Source organism: Oryza sativa, chromosome 10, assembly GCF_034140825.1.
Source record: "Oryza sativa Japonica Group chromosome 10, ASM3414082v1".
Lineage (NCBI taxonomy): Eukaryota > Viridiplantae > Streptophyta > Magnoliopsida > Poales > Poaceae > Oryza > Oryza sativa.
Window position 1 is genome coordinate 18,976,723 of NC_089044.1, and position 23,811 is coordinate 19,000,533.

The 23,811-nt window shown below is 44.9% G+C and overlaps 5 protein-coding genes across 7 annotated transcripts; 2 read left to right on the forward strand and 3 right to left on the reverse strand.

The window, feature by feature from the left end:
- The first annotated feature begins 645 nt into the window (after positions 1–645).
- Positions 646–3,243, forward strand: LOC107277251 (uncharacterized). Its single transcript, XM_066304997.1, has 3 exons — positions 646–1,353; positions 1,447–2,404; positions 2,578–3,243. Exons 1-3 carry the CDS (start codon positions 764–766, stop codon positions 3,130–3,132), a joined length of 2,103 nt encoding a protein of 700 aa, XP_066161094.1. The 5' UTR covers positions 646–763; the 3' UTR covers positions 3,133–3,243.
- Positions 3,244–3,556: 313 nt separating this feature from the next.
- Positions 3,557–6,051, reverse strand: LOC4348936 (uncharacterized). Its single transcript, XM_015758917.3, has 9 exons — positions 5,798–6,051; positions 5,578–5,708; positions 5,389–5,474; positions 5,163–5,257; positions 4,911–5,007; positions 4,682–4,796; positions 4,435–4,589; positions 4,217–4,342; positions 3,557–4,056 (listed from the first exon to the last, which is right to left on the reverse strand). The coding sequence occupies exons 1-9, from the start codon at positions 5,977–5,979 to the stop codon at positions 3,805–3,807; spliced, it is 1,239 nt and encodes a 412-aa protein (XP_015614403.1). The 5' UTR covers positions 5,980–6,051; the 3' UTR covers positions 3,557–3,804.
- A 1,953-nt stretch (positions 6,052–8,004) lies between these two features.
- LOC4348937 (type III polyketide synthase A) lies at positions 8,005–10,405 on the forward strand. Its single transcript, XM_015758918.3, has 2 exons — positions 8,005–8,305; positions 9,128–10,405. The coding sequence occupies exons 1-2, from the start codon at positions 8,110–8,112 to the stop codon at positions 10,099–10,101; spliced, it is 1,170 nt and encodes a 389-aa protein (XP_015614404.3). The 5' UTR covers positions 8,005–8,109; the 3' UTR covers positions 10,102–10,405.
- Positions 10,406–10,498: 93 nt separating this feature from the next.
- LOC4348938 (small ribosomal subunit protein mS86 (rPPR1)) lies at positions 10,499–12,255 on the reverse strand. The gene has a single exon (XM_015758916.3). The coding sequence runs from the start codon at positions 12,157–12,159 to the stop codon at positions 10,873–10,875; it is 1,287 nt and encodes a 428-aa protein (XP_015614402.1). The 5' UTR covers positions 12,160–12,255; the 3' UTR covers positions 10,499–10,872.
- A 605-nt stretch (positions 12,256–12,860) lies between these two features.
- On the reverse strand, positions 12,861–23,488 carry LOC4348939 (pre-mRNA-processing protein 40C). Of its 3 annotated transcripts, none has more exons than XM_066304878.1 (16): positions 23,020–23,488; positions 21,818–21,941; positions 21,434–21,670; positions 20,780–21,356; positions 20,517–20,680; positions 20,369–20,406; positions 18,754–18,832; positions 18,174–18,638; positions 17,817–17,900; positions 15,912–16,052; positions 15,658–15,764; positions 15,453–15,564; positions 14,196–14,339; positions 13,965–14,111; positions 13,751–13,873; positions 12,861–13,290 (listed from the first exon to the last, which is right to left on the reverse strand). In XM_066304878.1, the coding sequence occupies exons 2-16, from the start codon at positions 21,839–21,841 to the stop codon at positions 13,006–13,008; spliced, it is 2,727 nt and encodes a 908-aa protein (XP_066160975.1). In that variant the 5' UTR covers positions 21,842–21,941; positions 23,020–23,488; the 3' UTR covers positions 12,861–13,005. The 3 variants fall into 3 exon arrangements, with proteins under 3 accessions (XP_066160975.1, XP_015614639.1, XP_015614640.1); XM_015759153.3 differs by having other exon boundaries at positions 21,795–21,941; XM_015759154.3 differs by lacking the exon at positions 21,818–21,941.
- Positions 23,489–23,811: the final 323 nt, after the last annotated feature.

The window sequence follows — 23,811 nt, forward strand, 5'->3', positions numbered from 1 at the left end:
GAGATTTTAAATTAACCTAAAAAATTGACCCTCGCACGTCGCTGATTAAAACTCCAACCCACTTTGTGCATTGGAAATCGTTTGTTCCGTTCTCGCCACGACGTCCTCGTATTATTATGCTACCAAGTGTCCTAAACAGACGGAACTGCCTAATCGTGCAACAGATTTTTTAGCCTCCTATCATATAGATTTTTCAAGCCATAGGATAAACATCTAACAGCTAAATTTAATCTCATCTATTTAAATTTAGGGAGTAACTATTAAAAAAAAGTTAGCATATATTTATATTGTAAGTTCATATATGTAATTTTAGTGTATTTATGATGTAAGTCATAAAATTACATATGTAATTATAATATAAGCACGATGTAATTAGTAAGCGTGGATCGTAAACAAAGTAGCAGTAGAAAACACTGCTAAAATGCAAGGAAAAAAGCAGATGTGTGTTTCGAAATTGAACGGTAAATATGTGGGACCCACAGAACGCAACAACAAAGTCCACAGAACGCAACAACAAAAGCCCGGTCTATCTCAAAGTCCACAGCCGTGTCTGACTTTGCTCAATCCAAATGCAGCACGAATTATAAGCAGAGATGAATGGTGAAAAAAAAGTAAAAGATTTAGCACTCTATTCTCTGTCAACAGAGCATTAGCGATTCCGTAAACAGATTCGCTCGCGTCCTGTCTGCATAAGTCGTGTCACGTCGCGCCGTACGGTGCCACACGTGACGAGTTGAATCGTTGATCCACCTCATCTCCAACAATGGAGTCGCTGCCGGAGGACGTCCTCCTGGAGATCTTCTCCCGCCTGCCGGCCAGGTCGGCCGCCCGGCTCCGCGCCATGTCGCGCTCGTGGCGCGCCGAGCTCTCGTCGCCGTCCTTCGTCGACCTCCACCTCCGGCGAGCCAACACGACGGCGCCGCCCAAGCTCTTCTGCTGCCCTTGCGACGACAAGCTTATGCTCGCCGATCAGTGGTGCCTGTACGATCTGCAGCTCGGCGGCGGCCCTGGGAGGGAGCTCGTGCGCGGCGGCGAGTTCGGCGACGTGTTGCCTGCTCCTCTCACCAAGCCTCTCCGTGGCCTCGTCTTGGTCATGTGCTACGGCAGGAACGGCGTCTACGTCTGCAACCCTTCCACCGGCGGCGAGGCGCTCGCCCTCCCCGACACCGAGCTGCCGTCGAAGGCGACGTTCCGGCCGTCGTTGGGACCCGGGCCACCGTACTACCGCAACGTCGCGTACGGCCTCGGTTACTGCTCGGCGGCGAAGGAGTTCAAGGTCGTCCGCATGTTCAGCGAGGGCCACTACGAGGAGACGGCGACAAGATGCGAGGTGTTCGTCCTCGACTCGCCGGCGTACTGGAGACCTGCCGCCGGGAAGCCGCCTCCGGCGTGCATCGTCGAGAACACCGGCGTGTTCTTGGACAGGTCCGTGCACTTCCTCTGCAGTGACGGTGGTGGTATGGTCAGTTTCAACGTCGCCGATGAGAGCTTCGGCTCGCTGCCGGCGCCGCCGCCGTTGGCGGCGGCGGTGTACGGTGTGGCGGATTGGCGGATAAGGGAGAGGATGACGGAGCTGGACGGGTGCTTATGCGTGTGCCAATATGCTTGTGGAAGCGATGGCCATGGGCCTTGTCGTCTATGGCTGCTCCGGCGGCACGGTGGCGGCGACGAGACGGCGGCGCGGTGGGAGAAGCTCTGCTGCATCGACCCGATCCCATGGCCTTCGCGCTCGATCGTGCCGCTATGCATGTACGGGGAGAAGATCTTGATGCGGACGGGGCGAAGCGTGGTGTTCGCCGTGGACGCCGCCGCCTGCGGCGGCGGCGCACCGGAGATCCTGTTCCGGCCGGACGAGCACGAGGCCACCGCCGGCGAGTTCGAGGACACGCAGTTACCGGCGCTAGGCCTGTACGAGGAGAGCCTCGTGCCCGTGGGCCGCACCGTCGAGGAGATCGTCTTCTCGTCGCCGGCGACCAGGGCTTGGTCCGACGTCCTCAAGTGGCTGCCGGCGAGGACGGTGTCGGAGCTCAGCGTCGTGTGCAAGGCGTGGCGCGCCATGGTCACCACCGACCGCTTCATCCGCTCGCACGCCGTCCACGCCAACATGGCGGCGAGAAGACCGCGGATCAGGTTCGTCATGGACCCCGTCGGCGGTGTACCCGCCGACATTGATCGTCACACTGACGAGATTCACGAGCCAGACATCTCCCCCAAGCCGTTCGTCTGCTCCCAGCCCTGCCATGGCCTCAACGTCGGCAGCTTCTCCGACGTCCTCGATTTCGTCTGCAACCCCATCATGGACTACCACGAGGAACTTCCACTAATCGAAAGCGACGACGACTATGACGACGACGGCGACGACGACATCTTCTACGGCCGCATCGCGCTGGGGTACGACGAGGAGGTAGGCGACCACGTGGTGGTGCGCCTCGCCTACACGGAGAACAACCCGGAGACGCGGAGCTACAAGCTGCAATGCCGCATGCGCTACGTCAAACGGCGGGAGTGGTCTCCCCAACCAATCCCGCCGCCGCGGCGGCCGGTGGCCTCCGCGACGCCGGCGTACGCCAACGGCAGATCTACTGGCTGGTCGACCCAGCGCTCGGCCCTGCATCCGCCACCACGACGACGCCGCCGACGTCGGCGTGCGAGCTGGTGGCGCTCGACTGCCGCAACGCCGTCGCGCGCCACCACTACGACGTCGTGCGGGGGCCGCCGATGCCACCGTGCGGCCGCGTCTCCGTCCTCCGGCTCCACGGCGCGCTCTGCGTGGCGTGCTCGGACCGCGACGCGAACGCCATAGACGTGTGGGCAATGCAGCAGGGCGCCGGCACCGCCGTCTGGTCCATGGTGTACCGCATCGAGCTCGCCGGGTACTCGCCGGAGTACACGTCGGAGAAGACGACGGTGATGGGCGTCGACCCGACGAGCGGGCGCATCCTGCTCAACACGGAGCAGTCGCTGGGTTACTACGATCCCAAGACGGGGGAGCTGGAGACGATCTACCGTGTCAGAAGGATGTACCAGGAGGCAAATGATGGCAGTGGTGCATGGTACGATGGGAGGTTCTGTGCGGTTGTCTGTGAAGAGAGCCTGTTTTGGTATCCGGTCTGGAGGGATTATGCTCAGTAAGTCCAAGGGAAACATGCAATGACAATGAGTTGTAAATTATCTTTTTCTTGAGTAATTAGTCAAGCTTTCACTGACCATTTGAGATAGGTTTAGAATCAGCAATGAGCTAGGTAGATGAGAATGGACTTTTAAACTCTTCGAGAGGATAACCTTGTATATAACCTTATTTCTTATATGACATCAAATAGTTATTTTAAATATTTAAACTTGCATGTTTGTGAAATAATATATCATATTAATCTATCTTGTTATTTTTTAAAAAAATTATAATTATTTAAATAACATGTAAATAACAGGAGAGAATATCCTCTCCAGAGTCTGAATCATTGTCCCTGGTGTCCCTGGGTAGATAGGAATTATAGAATCACAGCACTTTTCGTAGTCTAGTTTGTTTTTTCAGATATGATCTTGCACGTTTGTGTAATGGTAGATGACAAGATTATGTGCTATATATATTTTTTTTTCAGATTTTTAAGAACTGTTTGGATTGCATAAAAAATGAAGGCAACCCATTTGGGCTTAAACACTTACCAGGACAGTCATCTTCTGACTTAAATGTTTACTTATACTACGGTTGATTAAAACAAACTTCTACCCTGCAACTTGAATGCTTGATGGTTCCCCAAAAATTAAAGCAAAATAACATTTGGAACGCAGATACTATGGCTGTGATCAAGGAGAGGTGGCTGATGCAGTCTGACCTGCTTCTCCATCATCAGTAGGCCTCAATAACCTTGCATCATGACTGACTGCTAGCTTCCTCATCTTCTCGGCAGCAGCGTTTAGGGTGTCATTGCTCTTGCAAAACGCAAACCTGACATACCGGTGATGGTAGCTTGGGTCGTCGGTACTTGAGTGGAAGAATCCCCGACCAGGCACGGCCGCCACACCAGCATTTTTTATCAAGTTCGTCACGAAATCCATCTGCATTGCACCAATTGTATTAGACAACAGCTGGTCATTTTATTCATTCCAAATGCTTCAATAATTCTCAGATAATTGTGGCATTTTCCAAGTCATAGTATTGAAGTTCTGTAAGAAGAAGAAACTCATTCTTTTAAAAAAAAATGAATAAGAGACTCACATCTGAAAGTTGCCATGACCTTGGAAGCTCAACAAATACAAAGATCGAGCCTTGTGGCTTGAAGCTAATGCGGAAGCCAAAATCAGTAAGCACCTGAAGGATGAAGTCTCTTCTCGCCGTGTAGTCCTTCCAAAGTAATGACAGTTACATCATATGAGCTATATTAATTTTGATAGAACCATAGTAAATTGGGAGTATAACTGGAGGGCAAGTATCACCTGTTTCAAGGATGAATAGAAGTCTGGTGGGCTTGTTAACGCAACCAACGCAGCTTCTTGGAATGGTGCAGGGGCTGAATCAGTTAGCTTGACATGGATGTTTCTTATTGCTGAGGCGATATTAGCTGGAGCACAAGCCCATCCAATTCTCCAACCTAGCCAGTTTAGACAACAGAATCTTCATATGTCCCAAACGTCTCACAAGTAGTTGATTGCATTGCAGTGTGCAAACTTGAGTTCTGCTCACCAGTTACGCTGTAAGTTTTTGACAGTGAGGAAGTAATGATGGTCCTTTCTTGCATTCCTGGAAGCGAAGCCAATGAGATATGCTTGTTCTCATCGTAAGTAATGTACTCATAAACCTGGAAGATATTCAGATATATTTAGAAGATAGAGAGAGAGAGACTGATGAAAATTTCTTCCATAGGTTTATCGATAAATGCTGATTAAGTCTTTACAGCTAGTCACAGTCCTACCTCATCAGTTATTGCAAAGCAGTCCATTTTCTGACAAGCTTGAGCAATGATAAGCAATTCCTCTCTGCTAAAAACCTTTCCTGTTGGATTGTGCGGGCTGCAGTTGTGAGATTTAGCCATGTCACAAGTCAAAGAAATTATACGGTTCCCATAAGAAAATGCGTTCCACAAACAGCTCCAATTACCGAGACACATTCCATCGTTACATTCATAAAAGCTTATTCTCCTCGAATACTGATGGGAATCAATCACCTATTCAAGACCACTGCCTTTGTCCGGTTTGTAAATGATTTCAAAAATTTATCTTCATTCAAAGTCCAAGAAGGTGGATCCAACGGCACATACACCTAACATGTATATACAGGGATACATAAATCGCTAACTAATTTCCGATAAAACAATGTACCATTCTTGTAGATAGATAGTACCATATTCTTCTAGATAGGAAAAGAATCTAAGAGTTAAAGAAAAGACTTACAGGGACACCTCGGGCTAGTTCAATGCACGTTTGATAGGTTTCAAAAGCTGGATCAAAGAGCAAAACTTCATCCCCTTGGTCAATTACTGCATCAAAAATCGTCTTAATTAAGCATCACCAATCCAATGGCAGTGTGGCTCATACAGAAAAATCACTGAATGCCATTCGGTTGCAGCAGTGGTGTACTACTTGCAAATATCGCTGCAGCAAACGCCTCAGACTGGCCGCAGCAAACGGCGAAGTCGGTGAGAGGGTCGACGCGGAGGCCATGGTCCCGCTTCATCGTCTCCGCGAGGGCGTCGCAGATCCCCTGCACATGCCTTGGGTAGAGCACCGAGCACGCGTTGATGTCACTAGGCGTGGTTAAGTAGAACGGGGCTCGCGAGGGGAGGGGAGAAGAGGGGTTAACCTGTACTGGTTGAGGTCGGCGGCGATGGCGGCGGCGGCGGCGGCCTTGACGTGGGCGGGGGCCGGGAAGTCGGGGAAGCCCTCGGCGAGGTTGACGGCGCCGGCGCGCTGCGCCAGGTGGGAGAGCTGCTGGATGGGCGACGGCGCCACCCGCCTCGACGCCGCCGACAGCTTCGCCTCCATTGCGCTTGCTCGCAGCGCTCGCGTCTCCGGCGTTCTGGATAAGATACACTTCTACAGTTCTACGCCTCCACTGCCATTGAGCCGCTGACAATTCAGCAAATTTATTTATTTTTCTCGTTAATATGTATTATGGCTTATAATTAGTCGTAGTTTTTTACCACTTCTATTTTATTATAAGACTTTTCTAGCATTGTCCACAATCATATAGATGTTAATGAATCTAGACACACATATATGTCTAAATTCATTAATATATATATGAATATGAGCAATGCTAGAAAGTCTTATAATATGAAACGGAGGAAGTACTAGGGTTATCAGAGTTTCACTAAGGTGTTTGGCCCAAGTTTGTATCCAGAACAAGAATTACGAGAGATTTCGTCCAAGTATGTGTGAAAAACGTTTATGCTGCTTCGTAATATGAGAACGGAGTGAAAGGCTTTGTTGAGGGAGGCAGTCGCTTGCCGGTTTTCACAGCCAACGCTGCCGGTGCCCATCTCGCAAACCACTCATTTATCTTGATACTACAGAATATCATCGTATTGGCTACTTAGATTATGTTCGGGAGGTGGAGTCTCCGCACGAAAAACTTGGTGGTTTATTAATGTATAATTAATTAACTATTAGGAAACTAACTTTTGTGCTCAGGAGCTTGAGACGACGAATCACATCCTCCTCGATTGCGTGTTCACGCAGCAGGTCTAGCTCCGTGTGCTGTCGCCTCTTGGTTGGGTTGCCCTCTCTCCTCCCCGTGGCAACTGGCTCCAGGACTGGTGGCCATCTTCTAGGGCATGCTTACCTGAGCATCTCCGTGCCGGCTTCGACTCTCTGGTCCTACTGGTCTCTTGGGTGGAAGGAACGGAACTCCAAGATTTTCGACTCTACACTCTCTTCGGTTTCAGTGATTCTAGAGTCCATCCTCTCAGAGGGCCATCTATAGTCGTTAGCTGGCGTTGATTCTTTGGGGTTTTTTTAGGAGGGTAGTGTGGTTACACCCCCTTCCCGCTGGTTGAAGTTGCGTTTAGCTGTCATAGTTATCTCTTCCCTTTTTCTTGGTTTTTTTTTCTTCCTTCCCTTGACATAAGTTGGTCTGAATGATTGCGTTGTATAACATTCTTTTCTTTTAATATATTGATGTGCAATCCTTTTGCGCGTTCGCGAAAAAAAATATTTTTAAAAAAAACTTTCATATGAAACTTTTTTTAAAAAAAACACATCTATTAGGATTTTGAAAAGCGTACACGCGGAAAACGAGAGAGGTGAGTTGGGAAAGTGAAGAAAAGAACTCAACCTAATCCTTTAGAGCAAGTTTAATAGTACAGCTAACTACTAGCTCCAAATCATTTATAGTCAATTCATACAATAGTTATATATAAACATATATTATACTATTAATACATGGTCCCACCCGTCGTATACATTACGTCTTGGAGTCCGTACGGCAGCTGGCTACAAATCTATAGCTCTCTGCTCTTCTCCTCTCTTTTATTTTCTTAAAATATGTTTGTAGTTAGCTTATAGTCTACTATTGTACCTGGTCTTAGTTAGTATCTTGTATTTAAGTGAATGCTTTACTCGTAATAACTTTATTACATTAACATACGATGAATTTAAAATGATAAAAGTAATATGCATGAGATAAAGCTCGTCAACAAGCCAGCTCGCGAGCTGAGACGCTGTTTTTAGCTCGGAATCATGGAGAAATTCAGCATGCAGCATCAACTAAAAACCCCACTTTGCTCAAAGATTTTTAGCCTTGTTAGTCAACAATAGTTTTCATCACCTAACAAACGGTTGTACTGTAAGTTTGTAACAGAGATCACACCGAATGGATGGGCAGCAAAAATGCAGGGTAAAACCAAAGAAGGGTGGAAGGAATGAACCTTCTGCTCCCCCCAACAGAAAAAATGACAGCAGAAAACAAACCAGTCTGCAACCTACTAAGCTTTGTAGTCTTCCCTCATGCCGTCGTCCCCTGCAATCCTGAATCCAAACAACCTCCAGGAGTTGCAAAATCTTCCCCTATTAAAGCACACCACAAAGCATGCTGCGATTGCACTGTCACACAGCGAAATCACAGGACTAGAATACTTGCTGACTACTGAGGCGAAAGGATACCGGGTGGCGAAGATGGCTGACCTTGGATTCGGCGATGCCAGGAGTGGCAATGGCAGCAGGAGCCAATGCTCCAGGGGGAAGGCGATGCTGCTCGCCCTCGGCAAGGGCCTCCCTGAGCAAGTTCTTCCCCAGGAGAAGGTCGTCGAGACCTACCTCCAGGACACCATCTGCGACGATCCTGCAACAAGGGCAAAGCTGGAAAGACTTTGTGAGTTTTGTTCATGTCACTTGGTATTTTACATCCTGCTTTCTAGGTTTGAGAATTTTCAGAAGCCAACATAGTTGGCTTAGCTCTCCTGAAAAATATAACTGGACCCTGAGTTATCAAAAGATTGTTGTTTGTTGGCTTGGCTGCATCACTGTGTGTAGAATCTAGCTTTATTTTTATGCATCTGAGACTATTAATCATCATAGGTTGATAATGGAACTAGTAGAATGAGAAAGATAAATAGATCATCGTTTAGTGAAAATGGGCACATGATCATCAGTACTACTAAATTTTAGTAGCACTTCTGCTTAACAAAAATCAGTAGGGTGTGGAAAATGAAATTATTACAGTGAAAAAGGCAACAGATTGTAATTAGTAAACAACATGTGCACATGATAAGTACTCCCTAACTTACAGGAGCACTTGGCTCTAGGAAAATCACTACAATGCTGCTTGGCAAGTCTTTGGATTATAGTCCAAATATGATATTGAATTTTAGATATTCATTGTATGGGTTTTCTTCATCACTTTTATTGGTCAGCTTTCTTTTCATGATTGCTAAGGGGACATGTAAAAATTCAACCTAGAATTATTCTTAATCAAAGTTCAAAATCATTTTGGATTATAGTCTGCAGTACAAATAAGCACAACACAAATTTAGTTGCCATTTTTCTGGCTTGGCCAAGGGCTGACAAAATAAGAGTTATAGGAGATAATCACAATATATATACCTTGAATTTGTTCTGTCATGACTTGCACAGTCCCTCCAATGCACAAAATTGTGGGTACTTATTTTCCTACAATTTGATTTTTTTTTTACAGGCAAGACCACCACAGTGAGGACAAGGTACACTGTCATGTCAAAGGAGCTCCTAGACGAGCACCCAGAGCTCAGGACTGAGGGAACTCCAACACTGACGCCACGGCTTGACATCTGCAATGCTGCAGTGCTTGAGCTTGGTGCTACTGCAGCCCGTGCCGCCCTTGGTGAATGGGGGCGTCCAGCAGCTGACATCACCCACCTTGTCTACATCTCGTCCAGTGAGCTTCGCCTCCCAGGGGGTGACCTTTTCCTGGCAACTCGCCTTGGCCTCCATCCAAACACCGTCCGCACTTCCCTTCTCTTCCTTGGCTGCTCCGGTGGCGCTGCCGCGCTCCGCACCGCCAAGGACATTGCTGAGAACAACCCAGGGAGCCGCGTCCTTGTAGTAGCCGCGGAGACGACGGTGCTGGGATTCCGGCCACCAAGTCCTGACCGTCCTTACGATCTTGTTGGTGCTGCCCTGTTTGGTGACGGCGCATCAGCTGCGATCATTGGAGCAGGCCCCATTGCTGCTGAGGAGAGTCCCTTCCTAGAGCTTCAGTTCTCAACACAGGAGTTCCTACCAGGGACGGACAAGGTAATTGATGGCAAGATCACTGAGGAAGGGATTAATTTCAAACTGGGGCGTGATTTGCCCGAAAAGATTGAAAACCGTATAGAAGGGTTCTGCAGGACACTCATGGATCGGGTTGGGATAAAGGAGTTCAATGATGTATTCTGGGCTGTGCATCCTGGTGGTCCAGCAATACTGAACAGGCTAGAGGTTTGCCTTGAACTCCAGCCAGAGAAGCTCAAGATCAGTAGAAAGGCCCTGATGAACTATGGTAATGTGAGCAGCAACACCGTCTTCTATGTGTTGGAGTATTTGAGGGATGAGTTGAAGAAAGGGATGATAAGGGAAGAATGGGGACTGATCTTGGCTTTTGGCCCAGGCATCACATTTGAAGGAATGCTAGTTCGAGGCATTAACTGAGACTGAAAGGGGTCCAAGAAGACTTTCAGCTAGATGGAAGAATCACAAACATACCATTTCCAGGTTAAGTATATAGTATGAACTTGAAACATCTCATAAGGAGCATAGATGTCTTGACAGCATCTGTGCACTACATAGTTATTGTTTTACTGTAATCTATGTTTTATGTATCAAACAATGTGAGGTACTCTAGTTTGAATGCAAGATACTTGAAAAAATATCAGGCAATACATTGCATCCTGTTACATTGTCATGTATAGTAATTTGCAAGAGTATTTATATGAATTTCTAGTGGCTACACAAATGGCATAACGTGAGAAAAGTAATGTGATAGTCCAACTACCTTCCTCTCAAAAGAATAAATAAGCAGAACAAATATTGTTTAAGACATCAAGCATACCATAATCTTTCCACTATTCTGAAGTGCACTGAAGTACAAAAAAACATATTACAGTGGCTGATAGTACATGCATCATGAGTTCACTTCAACATGTTTAAACATCCTTCTCAAATATTATTAAAAAAACGAAAGAAAGGGGGAAAAAAAGAGGTTCTTACGTTGAAGGGATTACAAAATACCACTTCTTAAATTCCACTTTATAGATTCATCTGTTACATTCTGATCTAAACATTGGAACTCGAAAAAACAGCCCCATGATAACGCAACGAAAACACTAGATTCCATCTGGAAGTTCTTCATCAGCATTATTCAAGGGCCAAAACATATGATTTTATCAGAAGTGACACAGTGACATACATTCCTCAAGCAAATCATGGATTTGAACTAGGTGTTCCTTCAAGGGACAATTCACCAGCAATCTTCTCCCAAGCCACTTTAGCATCACCTTTCACAAGAAGGTTCATCTTGGCGACAACATCCTTTGCCTCTGCAGATTTCCCACCCTTCACCAATCCCTCAACCAAACCCTTGACTGCCTCAAAGGGTGGTGCTGCCTTCATCGCAAAGCAGCTCTTACAAATCCATAGAGCATCATCAAGCCTCTCTTTCTCCACCAAGCTCCTGAACAGCACCACATATGTTTGCGAATGCGCTGACACACCCAAGTCACTCCTACCCTCCCTCCTCTTCATCACTTTCATCCTCTTGAACACACGCATGGCTGACCCAACATTCCCCTCCTTGCAGTACCCCTGCACAAGCGCATTGTACGTAAGGTAATTCGGCGCCACATCCTTTGACTCCATGGCATCAAGCAGCTCCTCCCCCTTGAAGGTTTCACCCTTCTTGGCAAACCACTGTATCCGGCAGTTGTAAGTCACAACATTCGGCTCCAGCTTCTTTGCGCTGATCTCCTTCAGTAGCTTCTCAAACCCCTCCTCATCGCCCTGCGCAGAATAGCCAGCGAGCACGGTGTTGTACGACACGATGTCAGGGGCCGGGCGGTGCTTTAGCTTCTTGGCCATTTCGCCGAGCAGCTTGCGGGCGGCGGCGAGCTCGGAGTTCTTCACCAGAGCGTGGAGGAGCACGTTGTGGGAGGCGCGTCCGGGGGCGACGCCGAAGGAGGTCTCCGCGGAGGCGAGGGTGGACTTGACGTCGTCGACGCGGCCGGCGCGGAAGAGCGCGGAGAGGAGCGCCGAGAGGGAGACGTCGGAGCGGGCGGCGGGCGCGGAGTCGGAGAACGCGCGGAGGGCGTCGTCGGGGCCCGGGAAGAGGGAGATGGCGCGGGCGAGGAGGCCCGGGGACGCCGGGGCGGAGTCGAGGAGGGCGCGGAGGAGCGAGGCGGCGAGGTCCGGGCGGCGGAGGCGCGCGAGGCGGGAGGCGGCGAGGGAGAAGAGCGGGCGGGAGCCGTGGAGGCGCGGGTAGTCGTCGGGGCGGGAGAGCGCGGTGGCGACGAGGGAGTGGATGCGGGCCGGGTCGGCCTCGCCGCGGACGGCGAGCTGGAGGTCGAGGATGGGGGAGCGCGTGGAGGCGGGGGTGGTGGGGGTCGAGGCGGGCGGCGGCGGGTGATCGACGTCGGGGAGCGCGGAGAAGCGGCGGAGGAGGTGGGCGGCGGGGAGCGGGTGGGGGTGGCGGTGGCGGCGGAGGAGGGAAGCCATGGTTGAGAGGAATGGGGTTTGGGAGGGTTTGGGTCCGATCCCCCCAACTTTTTTTTCTCCCTTCTCTTTCCTGTGCGAGCTAGGGTTTGGACGTTTGGGGGAGAGGCTCTTGTTGGCTACTCCAGTTAAAAGTGGTAGTCGACATCTCGTGCTAGGTAGGGTAGTCTATGGTGGAGAATGGAGAATGCTTTAAATATATAAATTTCACATAAATTTGAATGATTTTTTGAAACAAATTTCACAGAAATTTACGAAGGAGTAACTATTTTATAGAAATTTCGTAGAAATCAGTTTATTTTATACAGGAATCTTTGTTATAAAAAAAATAAATCTTCCTTTCCAGACCTACACAGTAGAAATGCAATAGCCCGATCTGGAACGTGCACGATTATGTGAACCTGCATTGGGTTAACCGTCGCTCCACTTTGGTTCCAACTCAGAACTTTCTACAGGAAACGGCTCAATTTTCAGATATATCGAATAAGCATCCAGATAAATCAAATAAACATACTAGGTACGTGTAGGAACTGCAACAACGCACTTAGTAAGCTCTCGGTAAGAATACTAACAGAGAGCAACCAGATTCCTCACTAGTTAGCATCACTACATTCGGACATACATGTAAACAACGAGATGCATTTGTAATTCAAAAACCTACTGTTGGGAATTTGTACTGCAATCTGGATGCACGGCTCATAGAATTGAATGGCCAAAAAACTCACAGAACATGGATGCTTCAAAATTTCCAGTTAATTTGACGCCCTCATTGTTACAAGTGTAAACAGAATCTGAACTACTGTTAACAATAATGTTGAGTAGCGAATTACAGGTGGGCATTTCTAAAAGCTATCTCCGCCTTGGCGGATCAGAGGACCTACGCTGCTTTCCATCTGTATCTGATCTCTCCTTCATATCTGACTGTTTAAGTTTTGTCTTCATGTCGTCCGCATAGCGCCGCCAAATAGACTCCCGGTCTTTACTTGCCAGTTTGTTGTACCTAGGATCAGATCTTAGAAGACCTTTTGCTTCGGTCCAGGAGTTAATTGCAGTCTTTCCTTCATCTGTTGTTCGAGCAGCTATCTCTGGAGTTATCACCTCAGATAGGAGCGCACGGAAATCCCGAACACATCGCTGGAGGAAAAATTATAGCAGCAGGTCAGAATTAAAAAGGCATGCAATGAACATCCAAAGCTCACATGATAAATAGATTGCAATGGAAACCCAACGATATATGATTAAGTGAAGATAATTTATTCAAGCAACTGAGACAGCCATCCAAGCTCAAACAAATGCATGCATTGACACCCCTGGAAGAATACAGTATGCTCACTTAAATCAGTATTATTACAAACACAGTATGTTTCCTTACATGTTACATCAATATTCCATCAAGCAGGCTGTGTGCCTGACGTATGTGCCAATGCATAAGAGTTTAATGGTGCAAATGTCTGGGGGATGCTGCATGTAGGAATTAAGAAAAGGTCTAAGGCTCAGGGCCCATCATGCAAACCCTCAATAAGTACCCAGCTAGGATATAAAGCAATTTAAAATTCTATGTGAAAACTACAGGCAATAACAGCATTTTGATTACCTCATACAGGTCCTTGACATGGTCACGAAATAACTTTTCTGCATCACCTTTACCTAAATCAGGATTTACTGCACGGCCTTGTGGATCCTTTTCAAGTCTTGGTTTGGATTCTGTCCATGATGCCTATGCAGAAAAAATAGCATAGTTAATATGAAGTTGTACAGTACATAGCAAAATAGCTTGTCAAATGGAGTTCAACAAAGTGTCAAGTTACCTTGGGATCTTTTATGATTTCAACAAGTAAAGCTTGATATGAAGACACGGCCTCTTTTCTTCGGATCTTCAATTTTACTCTCTCCATTTCCTGTTCTTCCCTTTCTTTCCTTTTCCGCATCTCGCGCTCCCTCTCCTTTAACTTGGCCTGGGTTATTACATAGTATATGTGAAGCTACAAAGCTACATTCAGTAAACAAAGCATCAGAGTACATCAGTTAAATTGACTGACTTGTTCATCCAGTTTGGCCTTGGCAGCTTGCTCTGCTTCCTTTTCAGCGGATTTTAGTTCTGCTATGTACTCATTAAAAGCAACCTCTCTTTCTTCGTGCTTCATGGCTTTGTACCTTGCATCGCTCCGGAAATTTTCTTTCACCTGCATGATGTAATACACTAGTACTTAACTCATGAGTTGTGTACAGTGAGCAACTTTAAAATGTTACTGTGTACTCTCTCCGTTTCACAATGTAAGTCATTCTAGCATTTCCCACATTCATATTGATGTTAATGAATCTAGATAAATATATATGTCTAGATTCATTAACATCAATATGAATGTGGGAAATGCTAGAATGACTTACACTGTGAAACAGAGGGAGTAGTACTGTAGTCCTAATACACTAAAAGATACCATCCAAGTAAAAGTTGGAGTTATGGTTTAAAAGATACCATAAGAACAGATACGCATGACCACATGCAAGTTAGATGATCAATTATCATGACAGATCAGACCTTCATGCTTCATTGAAGTCCATTCAGAACATATCAGGATGTTAAAGACTTGTATAAAAGAAAGGTTACACTAGACCACCAGTACAATACTCCCTCCATTCCAAATTGATCTACATATTTCATAGGTACACCAAGACCAAGAAAAACTAATAACTCTCTCATACTATATTTACTCTAGCAACAAACTCAATGCATGCACCATCCCCACTATTTCCTAGCCAATAGGAAATCAAGATATTGCATGTGGGTTATAAATACTTGTATGCATGGATGCATGCATCAATGTCCATTTACTCCAATGCACAAATAACGAATAGACTTAATGAATGAACACAAATATGTAGATCATTTAGGAATAACCTCAAAAAAACTATATGTAGATCAATTTGGAATGGAGGGAGTAGTTGTTAAAAGGCCAACTCCCTAAATCGTTGGTCGGCATTCAAAGGAACTCGGTTAATCCCTAAGGCATGCAAATAATAATATGAAGTATCACAACTAGAAAAAATAATTTAAACACAATAAGAGATTGAACACATTCCTGCTATCATGATTAGAACATAACAGGACTGAAAACTGACAAGGACAACACCCTGGAAGTATCATGCAGCCACTGTATTTTATAATCTGTAGATGTATACAACAAGGTCGTTGCAGGGTAAATTGAATGCCATTTTTTTCATGAATAAGATCTGCCTCTTTCATCTTTTGGCACAACATGTTTACTTGTATGGTGATAAGAGTACAAGGACTTTACTTTGGTCCAACGGCTAGTAGAGGTTATGTCTTTACTTTCTCGAAGCATTGATTTGAACTCAGCTATCACAGCATTGCGCACTGATTGAACTTTCTCTTCAATCGATTTCACCCTGTGGAAAATTGGAAATGCGTCAAGTATAGTACATGAACTAATATGATTTAAAAATTGATATTCAAAAATGTTAATAGAAGGGTGTGCATACTTCTCGTTGAAAAGAGCATCCCTTTCTTTTCGGTCCAAGGCTTCAAACCTTGGATCAGTGCCCCATTTTCTTTTGAATTCCTTGTAATCCTTATTGGAGTTGATGTCCTGCATTTTATGTATTAAGATGGTATGACCCTAAAAAAAAAGCAAGTATACAGGACAGAAAACTGGATCCATTTGGCAATTATCGCACATCAAAGTAAGTTCATGTGAAAAACTCAAACAACTTTTCAGAAAGTATCAATAACGAACCTCGGATGCTTCTTCTAGTAACTGTTTATACGCCTCCACTGCAGCTCTCTGAGCAGCTCTTTTCTCTTTCCGCTCCTCGTCAGCACGTGTCCGAACATACTGCTCAAATGTAGACCGTCTCCTCGAGTGACTTGGAATAGCCTGTGACGGACAATCTAGTATAAACATCATATTACTAAACTAAGGAAAAAGTCTACTTAACACCTAGGGCATGTTTGGAAAAAGGGTTAGGAAAATGTTATCCCACCCTCCAAAGGACAGGATATAATCTCTACCATCAATTCATCTCACCTCAGTTTATCCCAACCCTTCATTCATTTCTATTTCCCAATCCCACCCTCCACCCTAAAGCATAAAACTACATATTATGCATTTGTGCCTCCTGAACAATGCAAAATGCTGAACTGTTTAAATAACTGCTAGTGTGGTTTTGAAGGTAGTTTGGCCACATGACCTGTGTGGCATGGAGTGGTTTTGACCATAGTCGCTGAGGCACCGCTTAGATGTTAAGGAAAATTCAGGGATCAAGGCATCCCTCCACCTTGTGGGCACAACCAGGGGAGAGAGAGAGAGAGCAGAGGAGAAGGCAACATAGACAGTAGTGCATCCATCCTAATGTGGATTTGTTCTACCATCCTCCCCACCGCCTCACCGCCAGTGACCTTGCTGTCTTAGCATCGCCCAATCCAGCCCATCATCCTCATCCTATTGCCAAGTTTAGTGTTCCATTGCTTAGCACCGATTTACTCCTCTCCCTTCCCTTCTGCTCTGCCTTTGATATAGTGCCATGACACCATTGCTGCTCGTTGTTGTGGCAGCTAGGTTAGAAGACACAGGGGAGCCAGGCTAGGAGGCTGCGGGAGTGGGAAAGGATAACATGTGGACTGGTTTGGTGCTTTACATGGGCTGTTAGGTTTGAGCCTTAGTGTGTAATGTGTTGTTTATAGCCCATATTTTTTATCTTTTCTTCTTTTCAGCTGTGTATAAGGTATGGCCTTGTCTTACGTGTTGCCTTGCCTTCACCTTACCACTTAGGCTGTAAGGCGGTGACTTTGCCTCACCTTATCACCTTAGCAGCCATGGTTTTGACAAATAAGAGATGATATCTGCCTTCCTCGCAAACTCAGCAACTAAAAATATTTCAATTAGTTCTCATGCCACTCTCGGAACCCCCATGAATGTTTTGCATGGCAAAATAATCTTAACTGTATAACACATGGACCTTGATTAAAAAAAAATTAGCCTTAAGTGATGGCTATGTGTCAGCCATGTCACTCGCCAGGTGGCAAAACTACCTTCAAAACCACGGCATCTTAGGGGTTATTTAGATCATTTTGAGTTTAGGGAGTAAAATGCTTCGTTTTATACTGAAGGGGGCCAAGTAGACCCTGTCCTATAATTTATAGGATTAGCAGTTTAGCACTGCCACTGTATAAAGGTACGACACAGCAGTAGGCCAATAAAAGTAAAGTATATTTACTAAACACTATAAAAAATGAAGTGTTACTGTGTAAGCATTTAGTTCTTCTAAGTAGGACACATCAAATACATAGTCCAGTTTTTTTTTCCTAATCGGCTGGAATTTTGAAGTCTCATAAATCAAATGAATGTGCGTTATGTTTTTTCCCAAATTTCCTGAACAAAAGTTAACAGGCATCTATGTACAACTTACTAAGATCAAGATAATACATCCTATACGAGTAACAAAGGTAAATAATCAACCACCAGAAACTGCACATGACATCATGCATTACAGGTGAAAAATGTTTCCGACACCCAAGGTAACCATAGCATAATTTTACAACAGGTCAACAGCATAAGTGATAGTATGCCAAGTCATAGGCAACGCTAAGAAAAAAAATTAACAAGTCTACAAAACTGTACAAAATGCCAAGAAAAACAAACCTTAAAACGTGGATCAAACACTATTTTTGGGAGTTCCTTTTCCCACTTTGAAAATGGCAATACACCTCTTTCCTTTAACATCTCCTGTGAAATTAAAAAACTCATTTAGGTCATGCAATCCATTCGTCAAAAAATCAGCTAGTTCTATTCATGATTTCATATAGAACTGAGGCACAGCTATCCTAATTATCCAACTACACAAAATAGAAAACCAAAAGCTGTCTAAGAAAATTATAAAGCAAACCGTAAATTGCAGACCACTACAAAACAGTAATGACCAAACAGAACTAATGTAAAGTGATAACATGGAAAATTTCAATGACAAACAAAAGGCTCAGTCAGAAGTGAAAATACCACCTTAAACTGACGAGTACACTCCTCTTCACTTGGGCCATGTTCCTCATCATCTGAATTTGAAGAGGAATCTGACATATTACCATCACCACTGTTATCTTTTGATTTCTCGCCGCTAATTGAGACTTGATGTCCCATAGGTGCAGCATCAGTTGTTTTAGACCCATTCAGCTCGGATGCACTAGATGGAGTAGCAAGAGGTGAAGGCACACTGGAAGCGCCAGCATCCTGCAATTTCTTCTTTATTAAATCCAAAGCAGAAGACGATGCAGGGGCAACTGTTTGTCGAAGTGGCAACGAATCACGGCCACCTGTCTGTACAGCAGGAGTATCAATATCAATACTTATTTCCTCTTTATTCCCTATCGTGCCAGCATCTTGCAGCGAAGTTGAACTTCCTTTCAATGGACCAGACTCGGCATTCTTGATGAGCTCAGCCACCTCTGGTGGAAGCTGCCAGCTGCTAACCTGTTCAGTTTTAGAAATGAGTTATATACTTATATATAAGTTCTTGTGAAGTCGTGGCATTGAAATACCTACATAGACATTCAATATTGAGATTATGTCATAATATAGGCCTTACCTTTAGCTTATTATCATAGTAATATTTCTTTCCATCACTTGTCGTTACTATGCTCCAGTCAGTGCCAGCCAGTTTGTCCCTGTCGAAGTGAGGTGTTTAATTTTTCATGTGGCACGAAATTTATGAGCAAGAACAGAATAACAGATCAAGACATTTATATGGGTAAAGAGGGAAAGAGCAAAAGCCAAAAATAATAGCAGCATTCATAAATATTGCAACTTCTACTTTTTGAAAAACATCACAGACCTGTTTGAGAAAGCTCAATTCTAGATTTTTTTTTTCTTTAGCTAATTAAGGAAACATGCAAATTTATTCATCAACTTGGTGCCATATGAGAACATTAATGAATGAACTACTAGAAGGCTTTGAGCAACAAAATATCATTCATATATGCTCGAAATGAAAAAATGATCTCACATAGTATCATTCTGCATAATTAGACTTATTTTGAACACAATGAGAACATATGTGGTCAAGTAACTTAGAAAGCGGCTAACCTACAGGAAATTCCCGACCATTCCGCCTATCGTTTTGTTTTGTACAGACTATGAAAAGGAAACTACCAGTATACCATTTTCATCCATAATTCTGGAAAAATACGGTATAGTTCTGACAACCCATCAGAATAAAATATACCTTAGCCTAAACCCTTGTGCATCATCATGGCATATTTTAAATTACTTACACCCTTCTTTGAATGTTCAACAACAATTGCAAGTGATGCGAATTTATAATGTAAACATACTGTGATTTGCTTGCCAATAGTTATATTCCAATAGTTCCAATGTTGTTTTGATTTCCATCTCTATGTTTTCAATTCCGTTTTCAAGAAAAATATGGTTCTGGAAACGATTTTTCCAACCATTCTCGTCCCTAGTTGCATGAGCATGATGACATTTGTGGCCTATAAAGTATTTGTTAAACAAGCACCATAGATATACAACTAATCAGCCGCTACACTTATCAAGGCCTAGTTCGGTAGAGCAACTAGTTGTGGCAACTTCCTCGTTTTCTGTTAGTCCCAAACTGCTAAACGGTGTGTTTTGTGCAAAAAAATTCAATATAGAAGTTTTTCACAAAAATCAAATAAATCCATTTTTCAAATTTACAATGGTTAACACTTAATTAATAATGTGCATTAGATCTGCCCCGTTTTCTTAGCAGTCATCAGCTCCAGCCAAACTGTTGGGACAAACTAAGCCTAAATAATGAGTACCAAGCATGTTAGGTAGTCTTGCAGTCAACACCATTTTCAGTTTCAGAAATACCAAATTAAAGCAAGATTTATAGTAGTTTCAAAAATGCAAGATAATGTTAGATCTTTTTCTTTTTTTAAAAAAAAGTAAAGCTTTAGGGATTTCTTGTCTTACTATCCATGTCAAACATGAATTTTGCTAACTTTTTGGCTATTGTGCAGGTTACCAGAAATCATGTAACAATGTCACCAAAATCGGTTGTCCCAAATAAGTTGTAGCACTCCTAATTGTGTGGAAAACAGAAACCAATTTCAAAAGGTGACTTAACCAGTTACAACCCTCACAAGAGAATATATAATTTCTGTTATAAAATCTGTTAAAGATAGCAAAGAATATAGGAAGTTCTCACACTAACGTACCAAGAAACTGGAACTGGCTGGGCTGCGACCTTCTCAGGCTGCAGGAAAACGAATGAAATAAATTAGTTAAATTGTGATGCTAAATTGCTATGCCGTAGACTAGAATTAAGTCATATTACTTGATACAGCTATTCCTCTGTGCAACTACCTCCCCTTTATAACCAGGTGGTTTTTGATAAGTTGATTCTCCAGTCAAGGCATTGTAATAATATACAACACCAGCCTCTGTCTTGTGTGCAGACCATGAATCTGAATCCTGAATGGCAGTAGTTCTTTTGTCCTCGAGCTGATCGCTGTTTTGGCTTCCCTGTTCTGCAGCATACAAAAGATCACAAGAATTAACTGGACCACTAATACTGATCATCAAATTAAGTAAAACTGTCCCAGTTGATGAAAGTTAAGCTAACGCACGAGTGGGCTGCTCAGATCCAGGATTTGCTGATGATAGCTCCTTGGAATCCCTGTCAGTTGTTGAGACACCGGGTGGTTGTATGCTTGGCAAGTATGCAGTCACAGAAGAACTCCCAACCATCGGCCTACCAAGAGGCCCTAGAAGACCAGATGGGTATGATTGGAAGGGGGGTTGCTGAAAACCAGTAGGCTGTGGGGGATATCCCCATAGAGGCTGAGGTTGAACCCCATGTGCTGAAGGATAGGAGGGGTACAACTGTTGCTGACCAGGCTGTTGAAAAGCAGTTGGAGACTGCGATGTTTGGGGAAAAGGAGAAGCAGATGGAGTCATAGGTCTCCCAAGGAGGCTTGGTGGAGCAGACAAGATTGTGGAAGGTTGTCCAGGTACAGAAGCACCAATGGCCCCAAAAACCTCCGGGCGAGTTGGAAGTGATGGATTTGTTGGCATCTGAACAGTGATTGAAGGACTTCCAGCAGTACTTGTTGATGGTGGGCCTGTCGACAACTGCATGGTCTGGGGACTAGCCTCTGGGACACTTCGAGTATCAGACCTGGAAGTGCTAACATCTGAGCTCCCCTGTAATAATTCAAAATTATTAGTAAATTGATCATTATAACCCACGCATATAAAAGAAAGTTGGTCGAAGCATATACACTGTTTGAAGGTAACTGAGATGCCTGGGGCTGTGCCTGTTGTGGGCTTGCAACAAAAGTATTGATGGATGGTCTGGGTGGACCTGGAAATGGCAAGCGAATAGATCCAGGAGGATTTGGTGGCATAGCTCCTGCTCCTGGAAATGCTGAACTTGGGCGAGCTAAATTCATAGGAGCTGGAGGTTGCAAGGATGATGGTGGAACAAACCGTGAAACTTGGACAGCATGGTTTGTGCCCTGGAAGAAAAGAAAGCATCAACAGTCAGTCAGTGAGTCAGAGAAGAGGATTCAGATCATTAAGTAAAATGGACAAATAAAAATGTTCAATATTAATGCTAGCAATAAAGACATGAGGAATTACGGTGTCAAGTTGAAACTGCTGACCAGTAGGCAAGCCAGCATTAGCATGCGAGACTACATTATATGAAAAAGACGGCCTGTTCCCAAAATATTGCCCTGGGACAGGAGGCTGAAGAGCTGCAGCAGCCACTGAAGGAGCCATCATGGCCTGGAAGGAAAAGAGAAGACGAAAGTTTCACATGGGGGGATTCCACTCTGACAAGTAAAGCCATCATATGGTACATTAATCCAACTTAACTTTGTTGAGTTGTTTGCTATGATTGAATAAAACAGGAACAACAATAGTCCTCTATTTATATGTGTTTTGTTATTTTATATGAATTGTACTCCCTCCGTTTCATAATGTAAGACTTTCTAGCATTGTCCACATTCATGTAGATGTTAATGAATCTAGACACATATATGTTTGGATTTATTAATATCTATATGAATGTGGACAATGCTAGAATGACTTACATTATGAAATGGAGGAAGTACCAGATTATGCTGAGACATTAAAGAGCCATGTAACTTCTGCTGCATAAACAGCTTTCAGGTGACCAATTATGATGAACTGATTACTAACAGTTTTGTGACCAATTTTGGTTATATATCGATATGAAAGGTTCAACAGTTTTGTGTGCAAGAACTTATCAGCTTAATAACATTTCACATGAGAAGAGAAAGACTAATCTCACAACATTTTGTATCAGAGCAAAACGTAAGCAGGCATGTTTATCATCAGATCAAGATAAAAGCAGAGTAAAATGAGAACAAAAATTATAAACACAACTCGTACTGCTGCTGCGTATATCTAAACAAGAAATTTCTTCAGATAAAGTATGAGCTAGCCATCGGCTACTGAAGCTAAACAGGAGTTAACAAAATCTGATATGAATCTTCACCGCCACTAGGAACTATAAATGCTGCAATGTGTTGATCAGCAAATTAAACGGCAGCTGATATCAACTTTTGAAGCCCACAAGAGTTCATAGGGAATCTATAAAGCAGAAATTCTCATTTTCTGCAGTTGTATACAAATAATAGCACTAATTAACGCAACAGTAAGTCACCGCTCATAATCTGAGCTGAACACCACAAATTGGTCCCAACAACGCTATATAACATTGCTTCTCATTCCCAAGGAAAAAAATAAAACGACATTTCGTGCAGTTAAGGTGAAAACAAAAAGGTATGGAGTATAATATAATTGCGATGTGAAGCATAGAGGGTGCACGATACCCTACCGGAGGGGAAGCTAGCTGCTGCTGGGCCGCACCACTGCCCACCTGCGGCCGGGGTGACGGCCTCGGAAGAACGTTGTACGAGAACGCCGGCGCCGGGGGGCTCGCGTAAGCGGGCGACCCGGCGAACTGCGGCCGCGGGGGCCCTGGAGTTGCAGGAGACGCCGGATTCGCCGGCATAGACGGCGCCGCAGGACCGGAGCCGGAGGTAGGAGCGGGAGCGGCCGGGGCGTCTCCCTCCACCGCACTATCCACCACCGCCGGTGTCGTTGCCGCCGCGACGACGCCGGAATCGAACGGTCCTTCCGATTCCGACGCCGGGGCAGCGGACGGCACTTCCGCCGCCTCCGGGTTGGTCGCGTCGGAGGCGGCCGTCGCCGGCGTCGCCATGGGAGAGGAGGAGTCGGGGGGCAAGGCCTAGGGTTTTTGCGGCCTAGGCGAGCGGAGCCGGATGTTGCGAGAGGGGAGCAGTAACCGGAGCGAGCGGCCGAATTGAGAATTGGGGGATGCACGAGCGTTGACACGTGGGCCGTGGGCTGGATCTGGGCCGTGGGCTGTAATGGGCGTCAACTCGTAGTTTGGCCTTGGTTTTACTCATGAAAAATTTATGATTAATCATATCTTACTATATAAAGTTGATGTCTACCAATCTTTAAAAGCTCAACATGTAAGTGTGCCACATCATTACCCACTGATAATTATTATCTAGAGTATTTTAAATCACATGCAAGCATGTCACATCATCATCCACTAGCAATTACTCCCTCCGCCTCATAATATAAGGGATTTTAGAGG